Source organism: Anolis carolinensis, chromosome 3, assembly GCF_035594765.1.
Source record: "Anolis carolinensis isolate JA03-04 chromosome 3, rAnoCar3.1.pri, whole genome shotgun sequence".
Taxonomy (NCBI): domain Eukaryota; kingdom Metazoa; phylum Chordata; class Lepidosauria; order Squamata; family Dactyloidae; genus Anolis; species Anolis carolinensis.
This window is the reverse complement of record NC_085843.1, coordinates 95,304,683-95,329,541: the sequence shown is the minus strand read 5'-3', so window position 1 is coordinate 95,329,541 and position 24,859 is coordinate 95,304,683. Positions and strand designations below refer to the sequence as shown.

Genomic DNA, 24,859 nt, shown 5'->3' with positions numbered 1-24,859 from the left:
AATGTAGGAAGAATAACACTGACATTTCTTCAAGGTGTTCTGAAGGTCTGTTCGTAGTTCATAGGGTCGTTTTCTAAAGTAATGCAACTAGAAAAAAGTTGAAGTTTACAAGTTCCATACCTCCAGTTAGTAGATGCTCCTACTATCTCTCTCAATTTATTTCGCACTGAAAGAAAACAAAGATCAGTTAGAAAAACTTGATGGTATAACAATGATAAAACATTTTTGCTACTGTCCCAAGAAATAGAAGTGGAAGCAAAGTCATGCAAAGAGCATCTGAAAAGCAACACCCAGTCATATTCATTCCTGCTCTAGTGGAAGAATCCAACTATACCTTTTTACCGGTAAGTAGTGGCAACCATAACAAGATTAATAATCAAACAGATGTAACATGACTTTTTAAAAAATGCAGAACTCATGTCATAGCTGGATTTACACTACCCTATATCGCAGGATCTGATCCCAGATTATCTGCTTATCCCAGATTATCTGGTAGTGTAGACTCATATAATTCAGTTCAAAACAGATAATGTGAGATCAGATCCTGGGATATAGGGCAGTGTAAATCCAGCCTTAATTAGACATCCTCCAAAAGCAGATCTCAACTTCTATAAACTAGATGTTGCAGGAAGAATTAAACAAGTCAGATCCTTTTCAGAACTGACTTTCACCCAAAAAAAAGTCAATCATGTTCTACAAATGCCCCTTCTACACTGCCATATAAAATCCTGATTATCTGCTTTGAACTGGAGTATAAGTCAGTGTAGACTCAGATAATCCGGTTTAAATCAGATAATGTAGATTATCTGATTTGATAATCTGGATTATAAAGCAGTGTAGAAGGGGCCAACTTCAACTTTGCCCTTGATTCAGCTGGATAAAATTTTATGGTATCACATAGTAGTATGCTAGAGCAGTAATTAGATTATACTTGATGCTCCGCAATAGAGGAAGAAAAGAGAAGTGGAAGTATAGAGATGCATTTAAAAGCAGGTTCATTAAAATACACACATTTTACAGCCGGAAGACTCTCCTCTGGAACAGCTTTATTACAATATAATATCTGTTTAAATGTATTAGTGAAAAGCTCAGCATCCAAAGGCTTTTCTGATGTTCCAAATATGTTACACCTTAATATTCTATATATTTTAGTTCCGCCAGACAACTATGTGTACTACTTGGCAGCACCTTACTTCTAGTCTATCAACAAAGAGATGTATTAGTGCCTTTCATGTAGTACGTGATCCTATGTTTGCTCTGTGCATTCAAGTCATTTATGAGTTATGGCAAACCCAAGGCAAAGCTATCACAGGGCTTTCTTGGCTAGTCTTGTTTGGGGGGAGTTGTCACTGCCTTTCTCTGAGACCGAGAGCATATGATTTGCCTAAGGCAACCCAATTGGTTTCCATGGACAAGGGGATATTTGATGACTGGCATCCAAGAGTTTTAGTCCAGTACTCAAACCACTACACCACTTTCCCAAGAGGTAGAAAATTGCAGAAGAAAACAGTGCAGAACTTATACTACTTTGGATAAGCTTACTGGAAACAAGGAAACATGGTGATCCTTCAAAGCATGCAGCACAACTACTAATCTCTAAAAAATATCTAGTGCAAATGTATGGACTCCTGTAATCCTCCAGATCCATTCTAGTCCAGCTAGACTCCTCAAGTTCTCTAGAAGATTCTGCCCAACAAAACGGTTCTTCTCTTCTTCTCTAAATCATAAACTACGTAACAAAATTTGGAAAAAAATTCTGTTCCTGGATTGAAAATGTTATTCCTGTTTAATTGTGCATAACAACAAATAGTTGCTATACTCCAGAAACTTTGTTTTAGTGTCTGCTACAAACTATGTTGAATTGGTTGAGACTTGATGAGATATTCATCGAAAAACTATAGCAAAATGTGCTGCAGGATGTCCCACAAAAACAAAGTTTTTGCAGTTTAATTAACTTTTTCCATGTTTTTATGATATAATAAATTTGGAAATGACATTTATAACCCAGGAACAAAAATCATGTTACATAGTGTAATCCTAACCTCTCCAAAATAAGGTCAGAAGAAAAAGAAATTATGAATATGCCTATGAGTGCCAACACTGTGTGAACTCACACCAACACACTGACTCATATAAGGCTTTCTAGTCAACCCTCACAAAAACTGTGTAGCTCTTTAGATATTGTGATCCTTAATCCTGGGGAAATACATGAACACAGGTGTCTAAACAACAGCAAATAAAGCATCCTGAGATTCCATATTGATTATGTATATGTTGCTCTTTCTCACAAAGAAAAACACACAGAGTGCTTTAGATTCTCTACTACCTGAATCACTAAAATAGGAATAATCATGAAAACAAATACAGGAAGTAAAGGCAACACAGTTCAAGGAAGCATATGAAGTATGCAAAGAATTGACAAAGAGGAGAAATAATATATGGCCACTTGAGAAAAAGAATGGAACTGAGATAAAGAGCACTAAATCAGAATTCAATAAGCAAAGTAAAAAACCTAGGAACAGTAGGGTTAGTCAGACTGCTTTCATGTGACTGGACCAGCATTTATTTCAATGCGTAGGGAACTGCCATAATCTTTAGGAAGAACCTGTCATTCCCTCATTATTTCCAACAAAATAGATATGAGTGGCTGTAAAGTAGTACATATACTACTTTAGTGAAATACAAATAAGGAATTTATTATTAGTAGTATCCACAAGGGCGATTTTGACTGCTGGATATTGTGGGTCCAGAAATCAAGAGGACACTGAAATGCAGCTTATTAGCCAAAGGCTTCCAGAATGACTACTAATCAACTGTTTAAAAAAAAACTTGCTGACCTCTTACCAACATGACTAAAAATTCTGCAAGCATACATAGATTATGTTATGATTAAGAAGGCATGCTGGCTTTGCTTCACAGTTTGAAACCATCACCAACAAACAACAAGGGGGAATTGGTGTCAGAAAACATGAATGCAGATTTTTTATTAACGCACCAAGAAAGATTGATAGGAACAAGAGAGCACAGATGCCAAGTCATATTAAAATGCATACAGGTTACCATAACACACCATTATTCACATGAATCGGTAACTGTCCTGTGAAGGAGAAAAAGCAATTTAGATTAACTGCAAAAACATAAAAAGAAAAGGGAAAAAAACAACCTGTTTTATTTTCCTGCCATCACTCAATCACAAAACAAAGAATATTCACAAGTGCCTGTTAACATATTTTATTCTAGTAATCATTTATTGGCACTCCAGAGTTAATAAATTCCTCATATGTTGTCCCAGACACGTATAGAACTGCAGAATATTGAATAATTGTATTTTCTTTCTCTTCACACTCAGTTCCATTTTATCCTGCTATTTACCTGATCATTTCTCTGTCCCTGCCAGAAGCGGAGGTCTTGGATTAAGCAGCAAAAAGCAGCCTAAAATTACTTATTGTAAAAGTTTATCATCAGTATAAACTTTTTTAAAGCAATTTACTTCCCGCTTCATACCAATACTCCAAGATAAACTCATGAAGCACAGTGTAGCTTTTACTTCTATGTTACTCTTCAGTAGGAGACTCTACAAAAGAGAAGATAGACATTTTGGGTCATGCTTCATGTGTCGCCCAATTCTGATATATTACCTTCCTCCATAGTAGTCTGAAAGCCACTGGTGGATGATGTCAGATTCCTAGCCAGGAGAGGACAGGCCTTGCTTAATGAAAACACTCTGAAATAGAAGAATTAATCATTGTCAACACCAGTGTGACATTACAGAACACATTAAGAGCATAATCCTTGAAGTCTGCTGGATTAAGATGATGCAGATGATAGGACTTGTCCAATCCTCCAAATGTTGAATTCTTTATTCTGATCAGCTCTTGCCCAGATAGCCAATGGTGAAAAATGCTAAGAACTGCAGTCCAACTACAGCTGTAAGGACACAAGATTCAGACTCCTGATAAATAGAGAGGAATGTTTGGTCTATACAGATAGTGGGTATACCACTACCATGACAAGTACGCTGTGGCAATACATGAGATATGCTCTGTATTTATTTCGTGTCAAGAGCATTGCATAAAGAATAAGTTTAAAGCTGATAAAAGGAAAGGATCACCAGCAGCCAAATAGTTTTAGACCAAAAACGGGCAATTGTCTGTAGCTTTCAACAGTTCTTCCTCTGTGCATGAGGCAAGGGCATTGTGGGCAAGCATACGGATGCAGAGCTGTCTGTTCTGCTCCACAGATGCACAAGACGGAGGATTCTTCTAGATAGTGCCATTTTGCAAGGTTGTCTTTTGATCTGCTCACTCCACTTCTGAGTGTGTTCAGGGACTTCCAAGTTGCCCATTCTTGGTTTGCCCCTGGAGGAAGGCCCTCCTGGGGGGCCATTCAGGTGGAACTGCCTGATTTCACTGCCCACAGGGATATTCTTGTTGTTGCTGGAGGAACATTTAGAGGAGTGGTGGTTCTCATAGCCATATAGTGGGTGGCTTTCACAGTGTTCAACCTCATTTCTCTCACAATTGGCAGCAACTTCCCATCACACATTGGGGGGGGGGGCAATGCCAGCTAGCTCACAGAGTCTATTAACAGGTGTAGGTTTGTTTAACACATCCTGTGATTACTCTACATGTTTCATTCAGTGCTATATTCACCTTCGTGTGGGCAGATTTATGCCAGATGGGGCAGGCATACTCAGCAGTTGAGTAAGACAAGGCCAGGCCTGATGTTCTTATAAATGTTGGGTCTGCACCCCATATACTATTAGTAAGTTTCTGCAGGATGTTATTGCATGCAGCTATTTTGTGCTTGGTGTTAGCACAGTGTTTCCTAAACGTTAGTGTTCAATCTAATGTGGCACTGAGATATTTAGGGTGTTAAGAGTGTTCAAGCCTTGGCCTTCCCAAGAAACTTTCAGTTTCTTGTTGGCTTCATGAGTACATAGATGGAAGGCACACACTTGTGTCTTGGCAGGATTAGGCTTCAGGTAGTTATCTTTGTAGTAGCTAGAGAGATCTTCCACGGCATTAGTAAGTTGGTTTTCAACTGTTTCAAAGTCTTTTGTTTGTGTTGTTAGGCCAAGGTCATCTTTGTGAGTGCTGGTTGTGGCTGATCGTTAGTATAAATATTAACAAGATCGGTGCAAGAATGCTGTCTTGAAGTAGGCCATTCTTTTGCCTTCTCCATCTACTTCTCCTGCCCTGAAACTCCACATAGAAGCTGCGGTTTTCTAGAATGGTCTGGATGGTTTTTATACATTTATAGTCCCAGGTGACATGGTAGACTTTATGCAGCAATATCCTATGTTGCACCATGTCATAGGCTGCCGTAAAGTTCCCATAATACAACCTTTCTCATAGCCTTCCTCGATATACTGGTCAAGTTAAGAATTTGAGCTGTACAGGTTTTCTTGGTCTGAAGCCTGCTTGTTGTGAAATAAACTGGGGTTCAATAACAGGGCCTAGTCAATTTACTAGCATCCTCTCATATATTTTATACAGATGATATAAGAGAGAAATTGGTTGGTAGTTCTTGGCATCTTTATCAGGTTTTAAAATGTCAATAATCTTAGTTTTCCTCCATTGTCTGGAAATCTGTTTGTGTGCCAAACATTGATCATAAAAATTCAAAAGCTAGTTTTCAGCTTTGAAAACCGCCATTGAGAAAAGATGAATGGATGGGACAGCAGCAAACAGGAGAGAAGCACACTCATCCCATCTAAATCCATAAACACAAAGATCTAATGCTCTAGAGTTATGCAGTAAGGCCTCCACATTTGCTGGCATCAGGTGCAAAGGACCCTCATGAAAAGGAAAAAAAAAAAACATGAATTGGAAAACTGCCACTTTTTAACTGAAAGAACACCTCTCCAGGAATATCTAGGTTCTCCAGCATGGTAATATGGTCAACTTCCACTGGAAACGTTCTCTCTGAGTTGTGCTGGAGCATTGTCTTCTTAAACATCCCCTTCTGACGAACCCCTTCTGACTGAGAAATTTCTACATGACTCCAGGTATAAGGTTTTATAAAATAGGTATAAACATCAAACCTTTACTAAAAAATAAACCAGCATCTGTAAGGTGTGCTAAATAGGCTGATTTTCCTCTTTGTGGTATACAGCTGAAGCATTTTCTTCAGAGTGCACTGTAAATACTGCACATTGTTGCTAGCAGATTTCTATAAATGAGAGACATCCAGAGACTTTTTGCTATTGCCAAAATTTTCGGGACCCCAATATTGCGCTAAGGGGACCCACAGTTTAAGAAGTAGTGTGCTAGAGAGGTCTTAGAAATTATTTATTTATTATTTATTTACAGTATTTATATTCCGCCCTTCTCACCCCGAAGGGGACTCAGGGCGGATCACATTATAACACACATAGGGCAAACATTCAATGCCCATAAACACATCAAACAGAGACTGAGAGACACACGCAGAGGCAAGTTAACCTTCTTCTGAGGGGATGTTCGATTCTGGCCACAGGGGGGAGCAGCTGCTTCATCATCCACACTGACGGCACTTCCTCATTCCAGGTCGTAAATTAGTTAATCTTGCCTCCCCACTTTATAAGTGGTACCTTATCTCCTACTTGATAGATGCAACTATCTTTCGGGTTGCATTTTAATTAAATCCATGAATAATCAAATCCACAAAAGTCAAACTCTCAAATGTGGAGGGCTTATTGTAGTTTCATTAAAAGTTAAAAACAAACAAAAAAACAACAGATCCTATTTGACCTTAGAAGCTATGCAGGGTCGGTCCTTGGATGGGAGGCCACCAAACAATAGCAGGTCCCATAGCTATATTTCAAAGCAACAGATTGACAAAACTACTTCTGAGTATGGTATCTCTTGGTGAAGAAATTCCATGGAGTTACCATAAATCAGCACACACAGGTATATAAAAGCATTAGTTGAAATTGACCACAAATTAATTCTGCATTAAGTACTATTAAATGCATTAAAATTTCTTCACACATATTTTAATCAATAAAATTCCCCATTCTTTCACACTTTATTAATTATTAAAAGCAGTTTTATATAAAACTAGCTGTGCCCGGCCATGCGTTGCTGTGGCTTATGGAATCATTTGTTGGCCAGGTAGAATAGCAGTGAATAGCCTTGCAGCCTCAAAGCCTGGCTGTTTTCTTCTTTTGGAAATCATTGTTTGGTGAGCTGGAATGCAACAGAATAGGCTTGCTCCTTGGAAGGCTGGGTACTTGTGTTCTAGGGGAATGGTTTTTTGGGGCTGCTAGAATTGCAATGAATAGCCTCACTACTTCAAAGCCTGTCTGCTTGCTACCTAGGGGGATCTTTGGTTGGTCAGCTTTAATAGTATAGAGTAGTATTGCTGCTTCAAAGCCTGGCCACCTTCTACCAAAGTTTGTTGGTCTGGTTGAATTGCACTGAATAGCTTTGCAGCTTCAATGCCTGACTGTGTTATAGCTAGGGGAATTCTTGTTTGGCGAGCTGGAGTAGCACCCTCAATCAAAGAGCCGCTTTGAAGCCTGGCTACTTGCTTTGTAGGGGAATCATTGTTTGGCCAGCTTGAATTGCACTGAATAGTCTTGCTGTTTGAAAGCCTGGCTGCTTTCTACCTTGTAGAATCCTTGGTTGCCCAGGTTGAATGGCAATTAATAGTCTCGGTGTGGCAAGTATGAATGCTGCAATTAGTCACCTTGATTAGCATTTAATGGCCTTGCAGCTTCAAAGCCTGGATACTTCCTGCCTGGGGGAATCGTTTGTTGGGAAGTGTTAGCTGGCACTGGTTTTTTCCTGTCTGGAATGTCCCTGTTTGCAGAGTATTGTTCTTTATGTTAAAGATTATATTGTTCTGTATCATTATACCACAGTAATTATTATATATTATATTTATAATCTGACATTATCTGCTTAGAACTGGATTATATGAGGCCCCTTCTACACAGCTGTATAATATCCACTGAACTGGGTTATATGGCAGTGTGGACTCAAGATAATCCAGTTCAAAGCAGATACTGTACATTATGTGCCTTGGCATTCTGGGTTATATAGCTGTGTGGGAGGGACTTGAGTCTACACTGCCATATAATCCTGTTCAGATAGGATAATCTGTATTTTATAGGCAGTGTGGATGAGACCTAAGTGCACTCTGCCTGTGCCCTGGGCACCATTTTGGCTGAGGGAATTGCTAGGATATGAAGGGGTTGGGGCCGAAGGGGGTGGGGCCAACCTTTCTGAGCTGTTTCTAAAGGGAGAAAATGGCTCTTTTTCGTCCTCTAATTTGGGCTTTATTTTTCTAGGGTTTTTTGTTTGAAATACATAGACTGGTTGACTATGTCTTTTGTGTCCAAATTGGGTGTGATTTGGTTCAGTAGTTTTGCTGTTTACTCCATAGTAAAACGGCACATTACATTTTTATATATACAGACTAGTTGTGCCCAGCCACGCGTTGCTGTGGCGGAGTGTGGTGGTATGGAAAATAAAGTATTGAAGAATTGGTGGTAGTTAGTATACATTATTTCCTAAAGTTTGTGAATATACAATATTTCTGGTTGTCCCTTTTTTTGTCTGTTGGAAGCAAGTATAAATGCTGCAGTTAGCCAGAATGATTAGCATGTCATGGACTTTCAACTTCAAAGCCTGGCTGCTTCCTCCCTGCGGGAATCTTTTGTTGAGAGGTTTTAGCTGACCTTGATTGTTTCCTGTCTGGAATTCCCCTGTTTTCAGAGTGTTGTTCTTTTTTACTGTTCTGATTTTCAAGTTTTTTAATACTTGGAACCATATTGTGTTCATTTTCATGGTTCACAGCAACACAATAATAATAATAATAATAATAATAATAATAATAATAATAATAACTCTGATAATACACACTACTTTTCTCCTTCCTCAGCTTCCTCCCTGGTGGAATCTTTTGTTGAGAAGTGTTAGCTGGCCCTGTCTGAAATTCCTCTGTTTTCAGAGTGTTGTTCTTTATTTACTGTCCTGATTTTAGAGATTATATTGTTCTGTTTTATTATACCACGGTAATTTTATATATTTTATTTATAATCTTATATTATTTGCTTTGAACTGGATTATATGAGGTCCCTTCTACACAACAGTATAAAATCCACATTGAACTGGATTATATGGCAGTGTGAACTCAAAATAGTCCAGTTCAAAGCAGATACTGTGGATTATGTGCCTTGGCATTCTGGGTTATATAGCTGTGTGGAAGGGCCTTGAATCTACACTGCCATATAATCAAGTTCAAATCAGATAATCTGTATTTTATAGGCAGAGTGGAAGAGGCCTAAGTGAACCCCCAGCCATTGTGGCTGAGGAGGTTGCTAGGACACGAAGTGAGCGAGGCTTAAAGGGGGCGGGCCCTACCCTTCCGACTGGCAGGCAGGGGGTGAATGGCTCTTCCTCGTCCTCTGTAATTTGGACTTTATTTTTCTAGGGTTTTTTTATTGAAAGACATAGCTTGGATGACTACAGTGTTCACTCACTTATTGCGGAGGTTACGTTCCAGGACCACCCACGATGAGTGAAAATCTGCGAACTAGGGATGCTAGGAAGTAGAAAGAGGGAGGGAGGGAGGGAAGGAGGGAGGAAGAAAGGGAAGAAGGAAAGAAAGAGGCAGGGGAACATGGTGCCGCCTCCTTCTCCTTCTGCTGCCATTTGGGCTCCTTCTCCACCCGCCGCCCACACCCGATTGAGACCACGGCCACTGTAAATCATAATGTTTTATAATTTATAATATAATTTTAGTGTTTATTAAAAAAACGCAAAACAGTGAGTCCGCGAAAAGCGAACCGCGAAGTAGTGAGGCAACACTGTATATCTTTTGTGGATAAATTTGGTGTGATTTGGTTCAGTGGTTTTGTTGTCTTCAGAAATGCTACTCCAAGATTCAAGCCATTATTTACCCCATGCCGGCTGTCTTAAATACTATGGCATAAATACCGTGGAACTTCAGTATCCGCTAGGGTTTGGTATCCAATTGGAGACCACAGATCATGAATATACAACAACCATTATATACAAGGATGTAGTAAAATGGCATCCTTTATATAAAATGGCAAAATCAAGGTTTGTTTTTGTGATTTTAAAAAATGTTTACAAGCTTTGGATGGATGAATCCGTGGATACAGAATCCGTGGACATGGAGGGCCGACTGTACAATACCGATCCCCTGCATATTAGGCTAAAAATACTCTGAAGACACATGACTTCTTCTGAGCTAAACTAAGCAGTGTTGGGCCTGGTTAGTTCTTGGATGGGGAGCTACCAAAGATCACCAGATGCTGTAGGGCTGTTCCACACAACAATATAACCCAGAATATCAAGGCAGATAATCCACAATATATGCTTTGAACTGTGGCCCTTTCCACACAGCTGTATAAAATCAGATTATCTGCTTCAAACTGGGTTATATGTTGTGGATTATCTGCCTTGATATTCTGGGTTATATGGCTGTGTGGATGGGCCTATTTTTATCTGAGTCCACACTGCCATATAACCCTGTTCAAAGCAGATAATGTGGGATTTTATACAGCTGTGTGGAAGGGGCCATAATAAATAGTCAAACCCTCTCTGTATATTCCTTGTCTACAGATTCCACACTGTAGAATTAGTGCAGTTTGACACTACTTTAACTATGTGGCTGAGGAGGCTAAGGACCTTGCAAGACTACAACTCCCATGATTCCATAACATTGAGCCATGGAAATTAAAGTGGTGTCAAACTGCATTACAGTAGAGTCTCACTTATCCAATGTTCTGGATTATCCAACACATTTTTGTAGTCAATGTTTTCAATACATTGTGATATTTTGGTGCTAAATTTGTAAATACAGTAATTACTACATAGCATTACTGCGTATTGAACTACTTTTTCTGTCAAATTTATTGTATAACATGATGTTTTGGTGCTTAATTTGTAAAAGCATAACCTAATTTGATGTGTAATAGGCTTTTCCTTAATCCCTCCTTATTATCCAACATATTCACTTATCCAACATTCTGCCGGCCCGTTTATGTTGGATAAGTGAGACTCTACTGTAATTCTACAGTGTAATGCACCAATGAATTGCACAGGTCCAGCCTGCCATGGGTTTTGGGAAGAAGAGTGGTGTCAAGCTGCATTAATTCTACAGTGTAGATGCAGCCATGGATAGACACTAGCATGCCACAGCTAAAGCTGGTCTTCCATCCAAGGAAGGGCGAGGAAGGGAAGGCCAAGTGCAAGATGTGGTTTGAGCAAAAGCAAACAGGGACGAAAGCCAAAACAGGGTTGGGATACAGAGAAGCAACAGGAGCTGAAACCGGTGCAGAGCCGCCTTACCTGCGGGGCAGCATTGTGTTCGCTGCTGGAGCTGCAGGGCACCTTCCTCTTCCCGGTGAAACCCGCTTTTGCAAACCGGTCAGAAGCTTCCCCTTCCAGTTTCAGCCAGGCTCCTTCTGGCTGGCCGGGTTGCCTTCGCCCCTTGCCAGAAGCCACGCCTCGGAGAGGAACTCGGCCTGCAGGCTGGGCTGGTTCAGCCCTGGGACCGCTAGACTGTTGGCTTCTGTGTTATGAAACGCCCCTCTCCGCAAAGTAGTTCCTCCCAATTCTGGTCTCTTCTAACGGTGCCCAGACTGCTCCATTTCATACAGAGGGGTGACTCCCGTTGCCTTGATATTAAACAATTCCTTTATTCTTTCTTTCTTATCCCGCCTTTTCCCCAATATTTAAGGTGACTCATTGTTGGGGTGTCTATCCAAGGTGCATCTACTAAACTATAGAATGAATACCATTTTATACATTACCACTTTAACTACCACAGCTCTAGGCCCATGGAATCCTGGGATTTTGTAGTTTGGTGGGGCACCAGCTCTATTGGCAGAGCAAGCCCCTCCAAAAAACCCTGTAAAACTACAACTCCCATGATTCCATAGCACTGAGTGGTGACCGTTGAAGTGATGTCAAACTGCATTCAAGTTATTATTTCAACTGTATTGGTTGTTTGATTTATTTTTGTTATAATGCTCCTGTTTTTCTGTTTTTCTGTTATTGTTTATGCACTTCTATGTACCATATGTGTACTTAGTATATTCATATTTTATATTTTAACTATGTTGATTGGGCTCATCCCCATGTAAGCCGCCCCGAGTCCCTTCGGAGAGGTGGTACAAAAATAAAGTTTTTATTATTTTATTTTATTTATTTATTTATTTACAGCATTTATATTCCGCCCTTCTCACCCCGAAGGGGATTCAGGGCGGATCACATTACACATATAGGCAAACATTCAATGCCTTTTAACATAGAACAAAGACAAACAAACATAGGCTCTGAGCGGGCCTCGAACTCATGACCTCCTGGTCAGAGTGATTCATTGCAGTGATTCATTGCAGCTGCTCTCCAGCCTGCGCCACAGCCCGAGCAAACACAAACAAGATAGACATGCTGGATTTCATATTATTATTATTATTATTATTATTATTATTATTATTATTATTATTATTATTATTTCCACAGTGTAGATGCACCCATGGTCTTCTTTGCCTATTGCCTTCTGTCTTGCCAAGCATTATTGTCTTGTCTAACAATTCTTGTCTTCTCATGCTATCTACAAAGTATAACAGTCTTCTTGGCTTCTAGGGAATGTTCAGGTTTGATCTACTCTAGGTCCTTTTATTTGTATTTTTGGCAGTTAATGATATCTGCAGAACTCTCCTCTTGCACCATATTTCAAGTGAGATTATTTTCTTCTGAATGTTTTTTCCCCACTTGCTGGCTTTCACAGTTGTACATAGAAATGTGTAATACAATTGACATAGACAATCCTGGCTTTGATATTTAGTTATATATCTTTACTGGACTGCTCACTAGAGGGAAGGATATTAGAGGCAAAGATGAAGTACTTTGGCCACATAATGAGAAGACAGGATAGCTTAGAGAATAGAATGATGCTGAGGAAAATGGAAGGAAAGAGGAAGAGGGGTTGTCCAAGGGCAAGATGGATGAATGTTATCCTTGAAGTGACTGGCTTGACCTTGAAGGACCTGGGGGTGGTGACGGTGGACAGGGAGCTCTGGTGTGGGCTAGTCCATGAGGTCACCAAGATTCAGAAATGACTGAACGAATAAACAACCAATCTTTACATTTGAGGCACAGCAACAGCCTTTGGACCATCCTGGTTGGGAACTCTATTTTGAATGGATTTGGTAACAGTACATCTTTTGCCTCCATTGACAAAATGTCTGGGGCAGTTCAGTCTATCAATAACAGCTTAATTCTTGGGTTGCTGTGTGTTTTCCGGGCTGTATGGCCATGTTCCAGAAGCATTCTCTCCTGACATTTTGCCCACCTCTATGGCAGGCATCCTTAGAGGTTGTGAGGTCTGAAATAAAAATTAAGAGAAATGGATCTGAGGACTGGTTTTTCCCTTCTCAGAGTTAGGAATAAATATCCTGAACAAGAAATGGAAATTGCCACTTATGTACGTTACACAGTATGATGATTCAGTCTTTTGTTATGAATTATACTTTGAAAGACGTGGGGTGGAGCCGCTTGTGAAGTCATCCATGGCAATAGCCTTCTTGTGGAAAGAGGATTAAGCATTCTTCGTAGCTTAATCCTGGATGTGTGGCCAATTAACCCATGAAATTGTTCTCAGTGAAACTGTCCTGGTTTATCTGAAACAGGAAAAACTCCTGTTGTGATACTTAAATGTGTGTTAATTGGCTCGCTTAGGCTGAATCTACACTGCCCTATATCCCAAGATCTGACCCCAGGCCCCTTCTACACTGCCATATAAAATCCAGATTATCTGCACTGAACTGGATTTTCTGACAGTGTAGACTCATAAAATCCACTTCAAAGCAGATAATCTGGGATCAGATCCTGGGATATAGAGCAGTGTACATCCAGCCCTAGTCAAAGAAAGTTAGCATTACCCCCAAAGTTTTGCAAATGGCTGTTAACATTCTAAATACATTTGTGTCTGCTGTTTTCTTTGATCTCTATGTCTAGAACAGGATTTCTCAACCATAGGTCTTCATGTGTGATTGTGAGGGGTCTGTGAACAATTGCGGGTGCATCTGCATTGTAGAATAAACACAGTTTTAACACCATTTTAACTGCCATGGCTTAGTGCTATGGAATGGTGGGAGCTGTAGTTTCACAAGGTCCTCAACCTTCCCTGCCAAAGAGTAGTGCTGCCTCACTAAACTCCAACTCCCATGAATCCACAGGAATGGTATCAAACTGCATACATTATGTAGTGTAGATGCTGCTTGTGAGTGCGAAAAAGAGTTTTTGAGCTGGAAATATACATTACTATTTTTATTATTTTTAAAAGATAAAAAACGTGAAAAGGTTTGAGAAAGCCTTGTCACTTGAATTCTGGACAACATCAACCCCTCCGCCCCTCCCAACATAAACATCTCTAAAAGCAGGGTGCATGTTAGAAACAAGGGTGTTTTTTAAATATAAATAAACCTTTTTTCTGTTAGTGGTAATGAAATTAATGAGCATCTTACAATTGACGGTGTCTTAGATGGAAAGAAATACTGGTATGTTCTTTTATCTCCCAGCTGAGGACAGCAGGGAAAGATTTGTTCAGACTCGGCATATTTCATTTTTGAGAAAGGCTAACTAAAGCGAATATGGAGAAGCCACTGAACATGATCCAGATGGTCAATGAATCATTGGTTATACATTTTCATGTAGCTGCTTGTAGATTTGAAGTCTCGTGTCTTAGTATCAGTTTATGAATTAAACAATTAACTTGTACAGGTTAAGTATCCCTTTTCTGAAATGTAAATACAGGCATTCCAATTCCAAAACCCCAAAAGAAAAGAAAAGATCAAAATATGTATCATCCAAAGTATTTAGGTAGGATAACTTTCATACAATGTCAGATTTGCTTTGGGAATTATTATTAGTCGCAGCAGGAGTATTATAGACCCTCAGTTAACCAGAACTTAAGCAACTGGAGGTAAAATCAAAGAATACATTTAAAAAAATATTTTTATGAAACAGTAAAACAGTGTTACATTAAGTTACAGTATTAATCAAGTCCAGACAGAGTTTATGGAATGATATAGTATGGGGCATAGTATTAGTTAAGCCTATCCCAAGCAACCAGAAACAACAGGCCCTTCCACATAGCCATATAACCCAGAACATGAAGGCAGAAAATCCCACAATATCTGCTTTGAACTGGCTTATCTGAGTCCACACTGCCATATATTCCAGTTCAAAGCAGAAAATGTAGGATTTTATTCAGCTGTGTAGAAGGGGCCTACATATAACCAGCATCGACCAATCCCTATGAAAGTCTGCTGTAGTCGTAGCAGTAGTAATAGTACATTTTCAGGCTGTGGAAAGTTGAATGCTTAAAAATTTGGCTATGGCACAATGAAAGAAGGCTGATAGGTTTCAGGGTTTTGTTTTGGTTTTCATGTCTTTTACATTCACAGTCGCTTCCTTGTTTCTCCAGGATGGATGTACCACCTAAATCTCACTAAGGGTGTTATCTACACTAGAATTAATGCAATTTGACACTACTTTAACTGTTTCCGCTCAATACTGTGGAATCCTCAGAACCCTACAATGTTGAGGAACCAGTATTTTGACAAAGAAGGCAAATGACCTTTTGAAAAGTCAAAGCGGTGTCAAACTGTATTAATTCTATTTGTTGTCAAAGGATTTCAGAGTCAAAATCACTGGGTTGCTGTGAGCTTTCCAGGCTGTATGGCCATGTTCCAGACGTTTCACCCACATCTATAGCAGGAATCCTCAGAGGTTGTGATGTTTGTTGGAAACTAGGCAAGTGGGGTTTATATATCTGTGGAATGTCCAGGGTTGGAGAAAACTCTTGTCTGCTTGACGCAAGTGGGAATGCTGCAATTGGCCACCTTGATTAACATTGAATGGCCTTGCAGTTTCAAAGTTTGGCTGCTTCCTGCCAGGGGGGAAAGGTGCTGCAGATTTACTCAACCAGAGAAGTCAGCCATAGCAGAGCACTTGATGAACCAACCTGGGCACAGCATATTATTTGAGAACACAGAAATGCTGGACCACTCTAACAATCACCATGTCAGACTACACAGAGAAGCCACTGAAATCCACAAGCATGTAGACAATATCAGCAGAAAGGAGAAAACCATGAAAATGAACAAAATCTGGCTACCAGTATTCAAAAACTAACATCAGAACAGTAAATAAACAGTAGACTCTAAAATCAGGACAGTAAATAAAGAACAGCACTCTGAAAAAAAGAGGAATTCCAGACAGGAAACAATCAGGGCCAGCTAATACCTCCCAACAAAGGATTTTCCCTAGGCAGGAAGCAGCCAATCTTTGAAGCTGCAAGGCTATTTAATGTTAACCAAGGTGGCCAATGGCAACATTCAAACTTGCCTCAAACAGACAAGTTTTTTCTCCTATCCTGAACATTCCACAGACATATAAACACCACTTGCCTTGTTTTCAACAAACCTCACAACCTCTGAAGATGGCTGCCATAGATAAGGGCGAAACGCCAGGAGAGAATGCTTCTGGAACATGGCCACACAGCCCAGAAAACTCAAAGCAATCTACTTTATTAATTCTCCAGAGTAGCTGCTAGAAAAGGGCTTCCCCAGGAGGGGGCGACCTCATCCCAGGCGCGGCCTTGCCTTCCGGCTGCCCCCCAAATGAGTCATTTCCTAGAAGGATGACGTCAGGGGCGGCGCGCGAGAGGCGAGGGGAGGCCGCCTGGCGCTGATTGGACGGGGTGGCGAGAGGGCGTGGCCGCAGCAGGCTATTTATACCGCAGCCCTCCTAACGTTCCCGGCAGAGCGATTTCCGGATTCGCTGGTTTTGTTTACTTCTTGATCCTACGTTACGGGATGCTGTCCGCCTGACTACCCGTGCCTCGCCGTCGCTGCGCCCAGGACGCGAATGAAGAAACTGCTCCTCCTGCTCTTCAATTATCGGGGACTCAATCGAGGCGGGGGACGCAAAGGGAAACGCCGTCGGAAATGGAGTCGTTCGTTATCCGCGCCGCGCGGCCTGAGGACTGCGCTGACATTCTGCGCCTCATAAAGGTACCTCCTAAAGGTACCACTCAGATGGGCCTAGAGCAGGTACGGGCCAACATGGGCCCTCCCTCCAGGTGTTCTGGACTTCAACTCCCACTTAAGCGGCTGAGGGGGAAAAGGAAGGGGCCCGAGGCTGTGCGGAATGATGGGAGTTGAAGTCCAAAACACCTGGAGGAAGGGCCCAAGTTTGCCCATGTCTGATACATACACAGAAGAGGGGTGCTTGCTTTTTGGCTACTACGAAGACCCGAAATCTCTCACCATATTAGGATTTATAGTCCACGAAAACCCAAATCCCATCCACTCCCAGCTATGATAATATGTAATTTTTGTAATATGTGGTTGGAAAATAAAGTGAAGGTTTGAGGTGGAGTCCAAGGTTATCTCCTCCCAACCATGAGTGCTGACGTGGCTCCTTTCCCCCCCCCCCCCCCCCCTTTAATCTTCTAACCCCAGCTGCTTTTAGGAAGCGTTAAGGGCAGCTAGAGAGGGTGGTTCTCTTCCTCATTTGAATGCCTAGTTGCTTGGAAGTGAGCCCCATTAGACCCAGAGGAACTTGGGCCCCCATCTATACTGGCAATTTAATGCAGTTCCAAGCCGGTATTGGAAGTGCAGATAATAACAAATTTTATTTCTACCCTGCCACCATCTCCCCAAAGGGCACTCATAATGGAACAGTGCATATGGTGCAATAAATACAGATACATCAATATCAAAAGAAAGCATAATTTACATCCTCAATACATAAAACTATACCACAATAAAATCAATCCTAAAATAGACATCAATAAAATGTTACAGTAATTATAGACATAAAATAAGTAACAACCAACCGATAATATAAAGTGCTTTCAGTGAAAACCAATGGATCTACAATTTAAACCTTTTGGGCTGTGTATGTATTGAAGAGATTGGTTAAAGAGCCAAGTTTTTAGGTTGAACCAAAAACATTGGAGGGTGGGGGCTAGCCTAATTTCCCTGGATGGTGACTGCACAAACCACAGAGTGTTGAAGAGTATTAAGGACTTTCTTTAGCACACTTTTTAAATTCTGTTTTTGTTGTTTTTATTTCATTGGGGGGGGGGAGGCGCGGTCCATAGCTTTTATTAAACATTTAAAAATCACAAAATATTCACGCACACAAGGAAAGTAAAAGTAGGGGTAGGGGTTGTGGAGCTTTGGTTCATAGATTAGAGTTGCAGTATATAAATATCCGATATATCATCAAAGAAGAGGAAGGGGATTGATGGGAAAAATAATTTTATAGTTAATACATCTATATTTCCCACACAAGTACTATTAACATGCATTTGTGGGAGTTTGATACCTGGCTGGCTACGTTAAAGTGAACTTTGAACTGCATCAAATGGTCTGTGTAGATGGGCTGGTGATGTCACTTACAGGTCAATTTTTCTGGAAGCTCTGGAACAGTGTGTTCTTTTAAAGTCACATAACCCATCTGCTTGTAAAGTAGACCCTTGGTCTCTGCTAGAGTTTGTTCCTGTAATAGTGTTACTTAAATAAAATGGTTAAATCAAGCTTTCCTTTTTGGAATTTTTAAAAAGGATATATTTTCAGCCTGTAGGTGGTTGAATCTGTGGATATGGAAGGCCAACTGTACTGAAAATGCCTTGCTTGTGGAATGCTGAGGGCAAAGGTACACGTGTAGGAACGGAGAACTGTTTGTTCCATAAACAGCTTTTCTTGTAGGCCCAGATACTTTGGCCTGCGTTGACAAAATAACCCCTCCCTACTCTTGTGAAAGAGGCTGTGCTGCCTTTGCCCTCTTTCCAAAGCAAAACGTCATGGAAATTGAGTCAACAGTTTGTGTCCTTGAACTCTGTTAGACAAGATGGCCTACTTATAATAGATTAGATCTCACCTTTGCCAGGCTACTACTAAATATGGCTCAAACAGATGCAGGCTCAGGGGAGAGAGGCTTTCATACAGGGAACATTTCCTAATGTTAGTTTGAGTCTAGGTTTGTTTAATTCATTGGATGATTATTTCCTCACGTTCCAAGCAGTTCAAGTTATTGGGGAAATAATGATGATAATTTTATTTCTGACCTACTTCTCCCCACAGCTCAAGACAAATCACAGCACAGTTAAAAACATACAAATACTATAAAAATTCTAGAAACACACATTAATCCAGTTCCATAAAAGATACAGATCAAAGCATTTCTGTAAAATACACATTAATCACACAGGACAGAGGCCAAAATTCTATCGTGTCTGTTCAGCACTTGCTCTGAGGTAATTTTGAACAGGGCTTCAATTTTGCAAAGTAAAATGTGTGTTTACTGACAATTATGTCTCATTGTATTTAGTAAGGAAAATGTATAAAAATACAACTACAGTCTTTTTAAGGCAGTTCTTTCATAATGTGAACTATCCATTATTTGTACACATAATGATCGTTTACATTTCTTCAGATGGCAACAGATGCAGTAGTTTATAATACATGATATGTGATTTTCTTTCTATACACACACACAAATATATGTGGAACAAGAAAATAAAATAGACTAAAGAAAGCTATCAACACTTATATGTTTTGTTTTCGGCAGGAACTTGCTAAATATGAAGATATGGAGGATCAAGTAGTACTGACGGAAAAAGGTAATATATATTAATCAACCTGTAAGGCAATGTTATTTTTAAAAGTCATTCAAAGAAAGGAAAATGATATCAAGATAACCCATTTGCTGTTGCCCTGTAGATCTACTTGAGGATGGCTTTGGAGAACACCCTTTCTATCACTGCCTCGTTGCAGAAGTACCAAAAGAACAGTGGACACCTGAAGGTGAAGCACAGGGGGGTTTCATGTCTTTATTCCAAACAAAAAGGTTGTAGAAAAACAATGTTTGGAACAATATGTGAGGTTTTAGAACTACCTCCTTCTGAGGACTAATGTTTGAGCTTACAGAAATATGGAAGTTTTGATTTGGATCCAGACCTTGCCTTCCACAAATGGAAGAGCTCCTTCTGTCTGCAGAGGGCCTTTGGTCCAGCAGAGCATTTCCAACGGCAGCATGGGGAAGGAAGCAATTTTTGCTGATTTCCCCCTGCAACTTCCTACATACGTTTTCACCCTAAACTATGTTCCGGAATATATACTCTGAAGCAGTGTGGAAGATGGTATTGGGAGGTTGCAGGGGGAGGGGGGAATTGGCAAAAATCACTTCCCCTGCCTTTCTTATGGCTAGAGAGCACTGAGCACTGCACTCAGGGAGTGTGCCCACTAGTGGGAGCCAGCTCTGGATCCAATCTAGTATCTCCTTTTCTGAATTGTCAGTTATCTCTCTGAAAGACCATGGAAAACCCAGTTTACTAGTAGTGATAATTTCGTAGTTCCAGTTCATTACATGGTTGTTCTTGTTTGACCCTAATTTACAGCTTTGTAATCCTGTTGAATCACATGTTTTTTTTAATTTGTCCCCAATCTTCAGGTTACAGTCTCTAGCTTCGCCATGTACATGGCCCTTCCGTGTACATGGATGGGCGGGGAGGTAACTAAAAGATCCGTTACACAATAAAGTAGATGATCATGATATATGAGGTAAGGTCTCCAGGGACGAATATTATCCCCAAATATTGACCTCGAAAAGAAAGAGGAAAAATTTTTTTACAAAAAAACTCGGTAGATCGGAAATCCTGCATGTCACTCTGTTCTTAGTCACATATGTAAATGTTTTATCAGATACCGACTTTCATCTTGGTTGACACAGACAAAAACAACGCAGTTATGTCGTTTCAAGAGCGACTGCATTGTGATCAAGTGAACATAAATTGACTTGGGACACAAATATGAGGGACTGCTTTTGTGATGTTCCAAAATTTAAAAGAAAGCAGAGCTGAAATAACTGCAATAATATTCTGATCTGCCGTGTAAAATTGTAGCAGCTTGAATTGTATCTCAGAGTGGTATCTATAGATTGTGTGCAAAGCATCTCTAGCAAAAAACTGAAAATGTGAATTGGCAACACAACCTTCAGTCTATTACAGTAGTGCAGTTCCTGTTATGCATTGAAGCAACATTCTGCTAAATATACCTGCATTATATGCTGCTGGCTGTAGAGTATTCTGAGACCATTTTTATTCAGTGGGAAACTCCACCCTACTTTAACAGGGAGTATTTCTGACATACATTGCATTATAAACTTTCCTTGTTGCAGCATAACATTAATTTTGCATGTTTGGAATGTCCATTTTCATATTTGCATGTAAGACTTGAAGTATACTAACATGGTTTTTAAATATATATATATATTTAATGTAAATGTAATATTGTGTTTCAGGTTACAGTATTGTGGGCTTTGCCATGTATTATTTCACCTATGATCCATGGATTGGAAAACTGTTGTATCTTGAAGACTTCTTTGTGATGAATGAGTTCAGAGGTAATTAAGACGTATTTGGGACTAATTTACTTTATTTACTTCTTTTACTTTTATCCTGGCTTTCTCCAGGTATGGGGACTGGTGCAGATGCAAGTGACTAAAACTGAAATTCTCTTCTTTTTAGGTTTGGGCATTGGTTCGGAAATTCTGAAGCATCTGAGTAAGGTATGTAGTCGCAGGTAGTTTTCCATCATTTAAAAGAAAACTCTTTTCTAAAATGTCAAACCAAAGAAGTTGGTCATCCGATGGAGCTATCATAAAAGCAACTACTGCAATAGCTAGAGAAATGTGTTCCAAACCCACTTTATTATGGTAACACACTGAATTATGTATACAATGTTCCCTCACTACTTTGCAGTTTGCTCTTTGTGGATTTTTCATAAATCATAAAAAATTACAATTTTACAACCTAAGGAAGGGAAGGAGAAGCCAAAGGGAGAAAAAAGGAGTCCTAGTGGCAACAGGAGGAGGCGGTGATTTATCAACACATGATTGGTTGATAAAGACTTAAAATAGTGTATACAGTAGAGTCTCACTTATCCAAGCTAAACGGGCCGGCAGAAGCTTGGATAAGTGAATATCTTGGATAATGAGGGATTAAGGAAAAGCCTATTAAACATCAAATTAGGTTATGATTTTACAAATTAAGCACCAAAACTTCATGTTATACAACAAATTTGACAGAAAAAGTAGTTCAATATGCAGTAATGTTCTGATGTAATTACTGTATTTACGAATTTAGCACCAAAATATTACGATATATTGAAAACATTGACTACAAAAATGGCTTGGATTATCCAGAGGCTTGGATAAGTGAGACTATTGTACTTACTAAAATAATGTATAAATATATAGCGTCCCTACTTCGCGGATTTTCACTTATTGTGGGTGGTCCTGGAACCTAACCCCCGCAATAAATGAGGGAACACTGTAGTAACACTTTAAATCATTCTGAAGGTGAGATTTTCCAAGGCGATTTTCTAACAAACACTAAAGTACACAGAAATCTATAATACGTGTAAAGATACAGTTGTCCTATTACTAACTAATATACAGAATCAAACAATGGTAACAGACAAATTATAATCCTTACAGGCGCATGAGTAATACACAAATACAAACTGTTTACAGCATTACATCAAACATTATGTTACCGAAAAAACATACAAACATGAATATAAGTATGTTCAATAACTGAGTACAACTTTAAATTCCAGTATTGTCCCACGTAGATAAACATCTTAGAAATGCATGGTCAAAATGCATTTCTAAGACGTTTATCTACGTGGGACAATACTGGAATTTAAAGTTGTACTCAGTTATTGAACATATTTATGTTACCGAAAAAACATACAAACATGAATATAATGTTTGATGTAATGCTGTAAACAGTTTGTATTTGTGTATTACTCATGCGCCTGTAAGGATTATAATTTGTCTTGTTACCATTGTTTGACTTTCTAACAAAGGCAGGAAAAGAAGTAATGTGTCCAGAAGGAATGCAACTTAGAGATCCATGAAGTGTATTCCTGTGAAGTATAGTTCAGCAATAGTACACCACTTCATTGGAATTAGTGACTTTTTGTTGTCAACCATGCCTTTCATATATTTTTGTGTTGTGGCTATTTTTTCTAGTTCTCAATTGATGTTATTCTGTAAATACCTTTCATATTGAGCCTACAAACATGTCAATAAGCATTCTAGGAATAAAATTAGCCCTCCACATTAATTGGAGTTAGGGACACGGGACCCATGAAAGTGGGGAGGAAATGGATATGAATTTTTTAAAAAAACAACATGAGGGAATACTTCTTTAGGAATTTCAGGGTCTTCTTGCATGACTCTGGTTGACTTTGCTATAAGATACTTATATAATTACATTGGAGGCCCCAGATATTTCCATGGAGGTTTTCTCTTTAGAATTCTGTGGTTGACTTTTATTGTAAAGTGACCATATAATTGTACTGGAGGTCCTAGAGAGGTGTTCCCCTAGAAATGTCTTTGTCTTTTGTGAATAATCATATCCACAAATATCACAAGCGCAAATGTGAAGGTACGACTGTATTCTTGGAAACTATCTTGAAATCCTACAATTCTTTAGATATTCTGAGTGGAAAGTTCATTAGGGGTCGATGACTCAAAATCTGCCTATCCCAGTCTCGATCAGTAACAGAATAACCACTATCATGTCCCCTAGATACAAAATCCCCCCCTGTTGTTCATATCCCCTGTGCTTTCCCCAGATGGCTGTCAAGTGTCGCTGTAGCAGTATGCACTTCTTAGTGGCAGAGTGGAATGAGCCTTCCATTAGGTTCTACAAGCGACGGGGAGCGTCTGACCTATCATCGGAGGAAGGCTGGAGACTCTTCAAAATAGACAAGGAGTATTTGGTGAAAATGGCAACCGAAGAGTGAAGAGTTTTGTCAAAACAACAGCAAATTTCACATTATTTCTTTTTACTATCTTTTTCCTGCCTTACTTTCAACCACTTTACTGTATTTTGAAGTAGTTTGTTTGGACCCTGATTGAAAAGCTCTATGACCAGAGGCATAAATAAAATGGTGCATCTACAGTTGGTGACAGTTGCAGAGTCAGTTGATTGCCTGTCTCCATCCTCCGATCAGTATACCTTGGGATCCTAAAATGTATATTGTATGTAACTTCATTCTTGTAAGTGTCATTCAAATGTGTACAGTGTACACAAATAGGTTTTTTAATTGTGTTCATAAGACAATAAACTATGTTTTTCATTTCAATGACAGTAAATTGATGTACTCCTTTTAAACAGCGGATTGTGACTGCTCTTATTTATAATGTACTAGCTTAGGTACCCAGCAATACCCGGTTTAGGTCTTTTATAAAGATAAATATTCAAAATAGTCATTGTTTGGTTTTGGAATTAATGAATTGTCCCATTAAGAAAAAAAGCATAAGGATGTGGGTGAACTACAACTCCCATCATTGCAGATCAACACCCCCCCCCCCCAAAAAAACCCATTACATAGCCATGAAATATTTCCTGTTCTCGTCACAACTTACCTCCTTCTCACTAAGCCGAGTATGCTATCCCTTAAATTGCCTCCTCTTTCCACTGTTAGCTTCACATTCCAGCATGATGTAATGGTTGGGTTAAACTACAGGAGACCAGGCTTCCAATCCCTAGCTGGTCAAGGGAATCCACCTTAGGCAAGTCATAGCTTCAGAAGGACATGGCAAATCCACTCTGAAAAAGTCATGCCAAGAAAGCTTTTCAATAAGTTCATATTAGGGTTGCCATAAGTTGGAAATGACTCAAAGGCACACAACGAGTTCTAAGATGGTACTGAACACCTAGAATAATGAGTCTTCAATTGACATTTTTATATGGATTAAAAAGATAGTTTCAGAGAAATGAATGGTAAGTGGCCTCATCATAA

At 39.6% G+C, this 24,859-nt stretch overlaps 2 protein-coding genes across 5 annotated transcripts in view; one reads left to right on the top strand and one right to left on the bottom strand.

Annotated features, from left to right (window-relative positions):
* acot9 (acyl-CoA thioesterase 9) overlaps nucleotides 1-11,704 on the bottom strand; it is a 30,959-nt gene extending 19,255 nt beyond the window's left edge. Inside the window, exons 1-4 of one of the 4 annotated variants that reach the window (XM_003218840.4) lie at nucleotides 11,310-11,704; nucleotides 3,639-3,724; nucleotides 3,071-3,097; nucleotides 121-166 (exon numbers count right to left, since the gene is read on the bottom strand). In XM_003218840.4, coding sequence (XP_003218888.1) covers nucleotides 121-166; nucleotides 3,071-3,097; nucleotides 3,639-3,724; nucleotides 11,310-11,323 — 173 coding nt within the window. In that variant the 5' untranslated portion in view covers nucleotides 11,324-11,704. Of the gene's footprint in view, nucleotides 1-120; nucleotides 167-2,995; nucleotides 3,018-3,070; nucleotides 3,098-3,638; nucleotides 3,725-11,309 lie in introns of those variants that run through there. The other 3 variants (XM_008107319.3, XM_062977228.1, XM_062977227.1) reach the window with 3 other exon arrangements.
* Nucleotides 11,705-16,775: 5,071 nt separating this feature from the next.
* sat1 (spermidine/spermine N1-acetyltransferase 1) lies at nucleotides 16,776-24,199 on the top strand. Its single transcript, XM_003218841.4, has 6 exons — nucleotides 16,776-17,044; nucleotides 19,611-19,662; nucleotides 19,763-19,846; nucleotides 21,342-21,443; nucleotides 21,568-21,608; nucleotides 23,687-24,199. Exons 1-6 carry the CDS (start codon nucleotides 16,979-16,981, stop codon nucleotides 23,855-23,857), a joined length of 516 nt encoding a protein of 171 aa, XP_003218889.1. The 5' UTR covers nucleotides 16,776-16,978; the 3' UTR covers nucleotides 23,858-24,199.
* The last annotated feature ends 660 nt before the right edge of the window (nucleotides 24,200-24,859 follow it).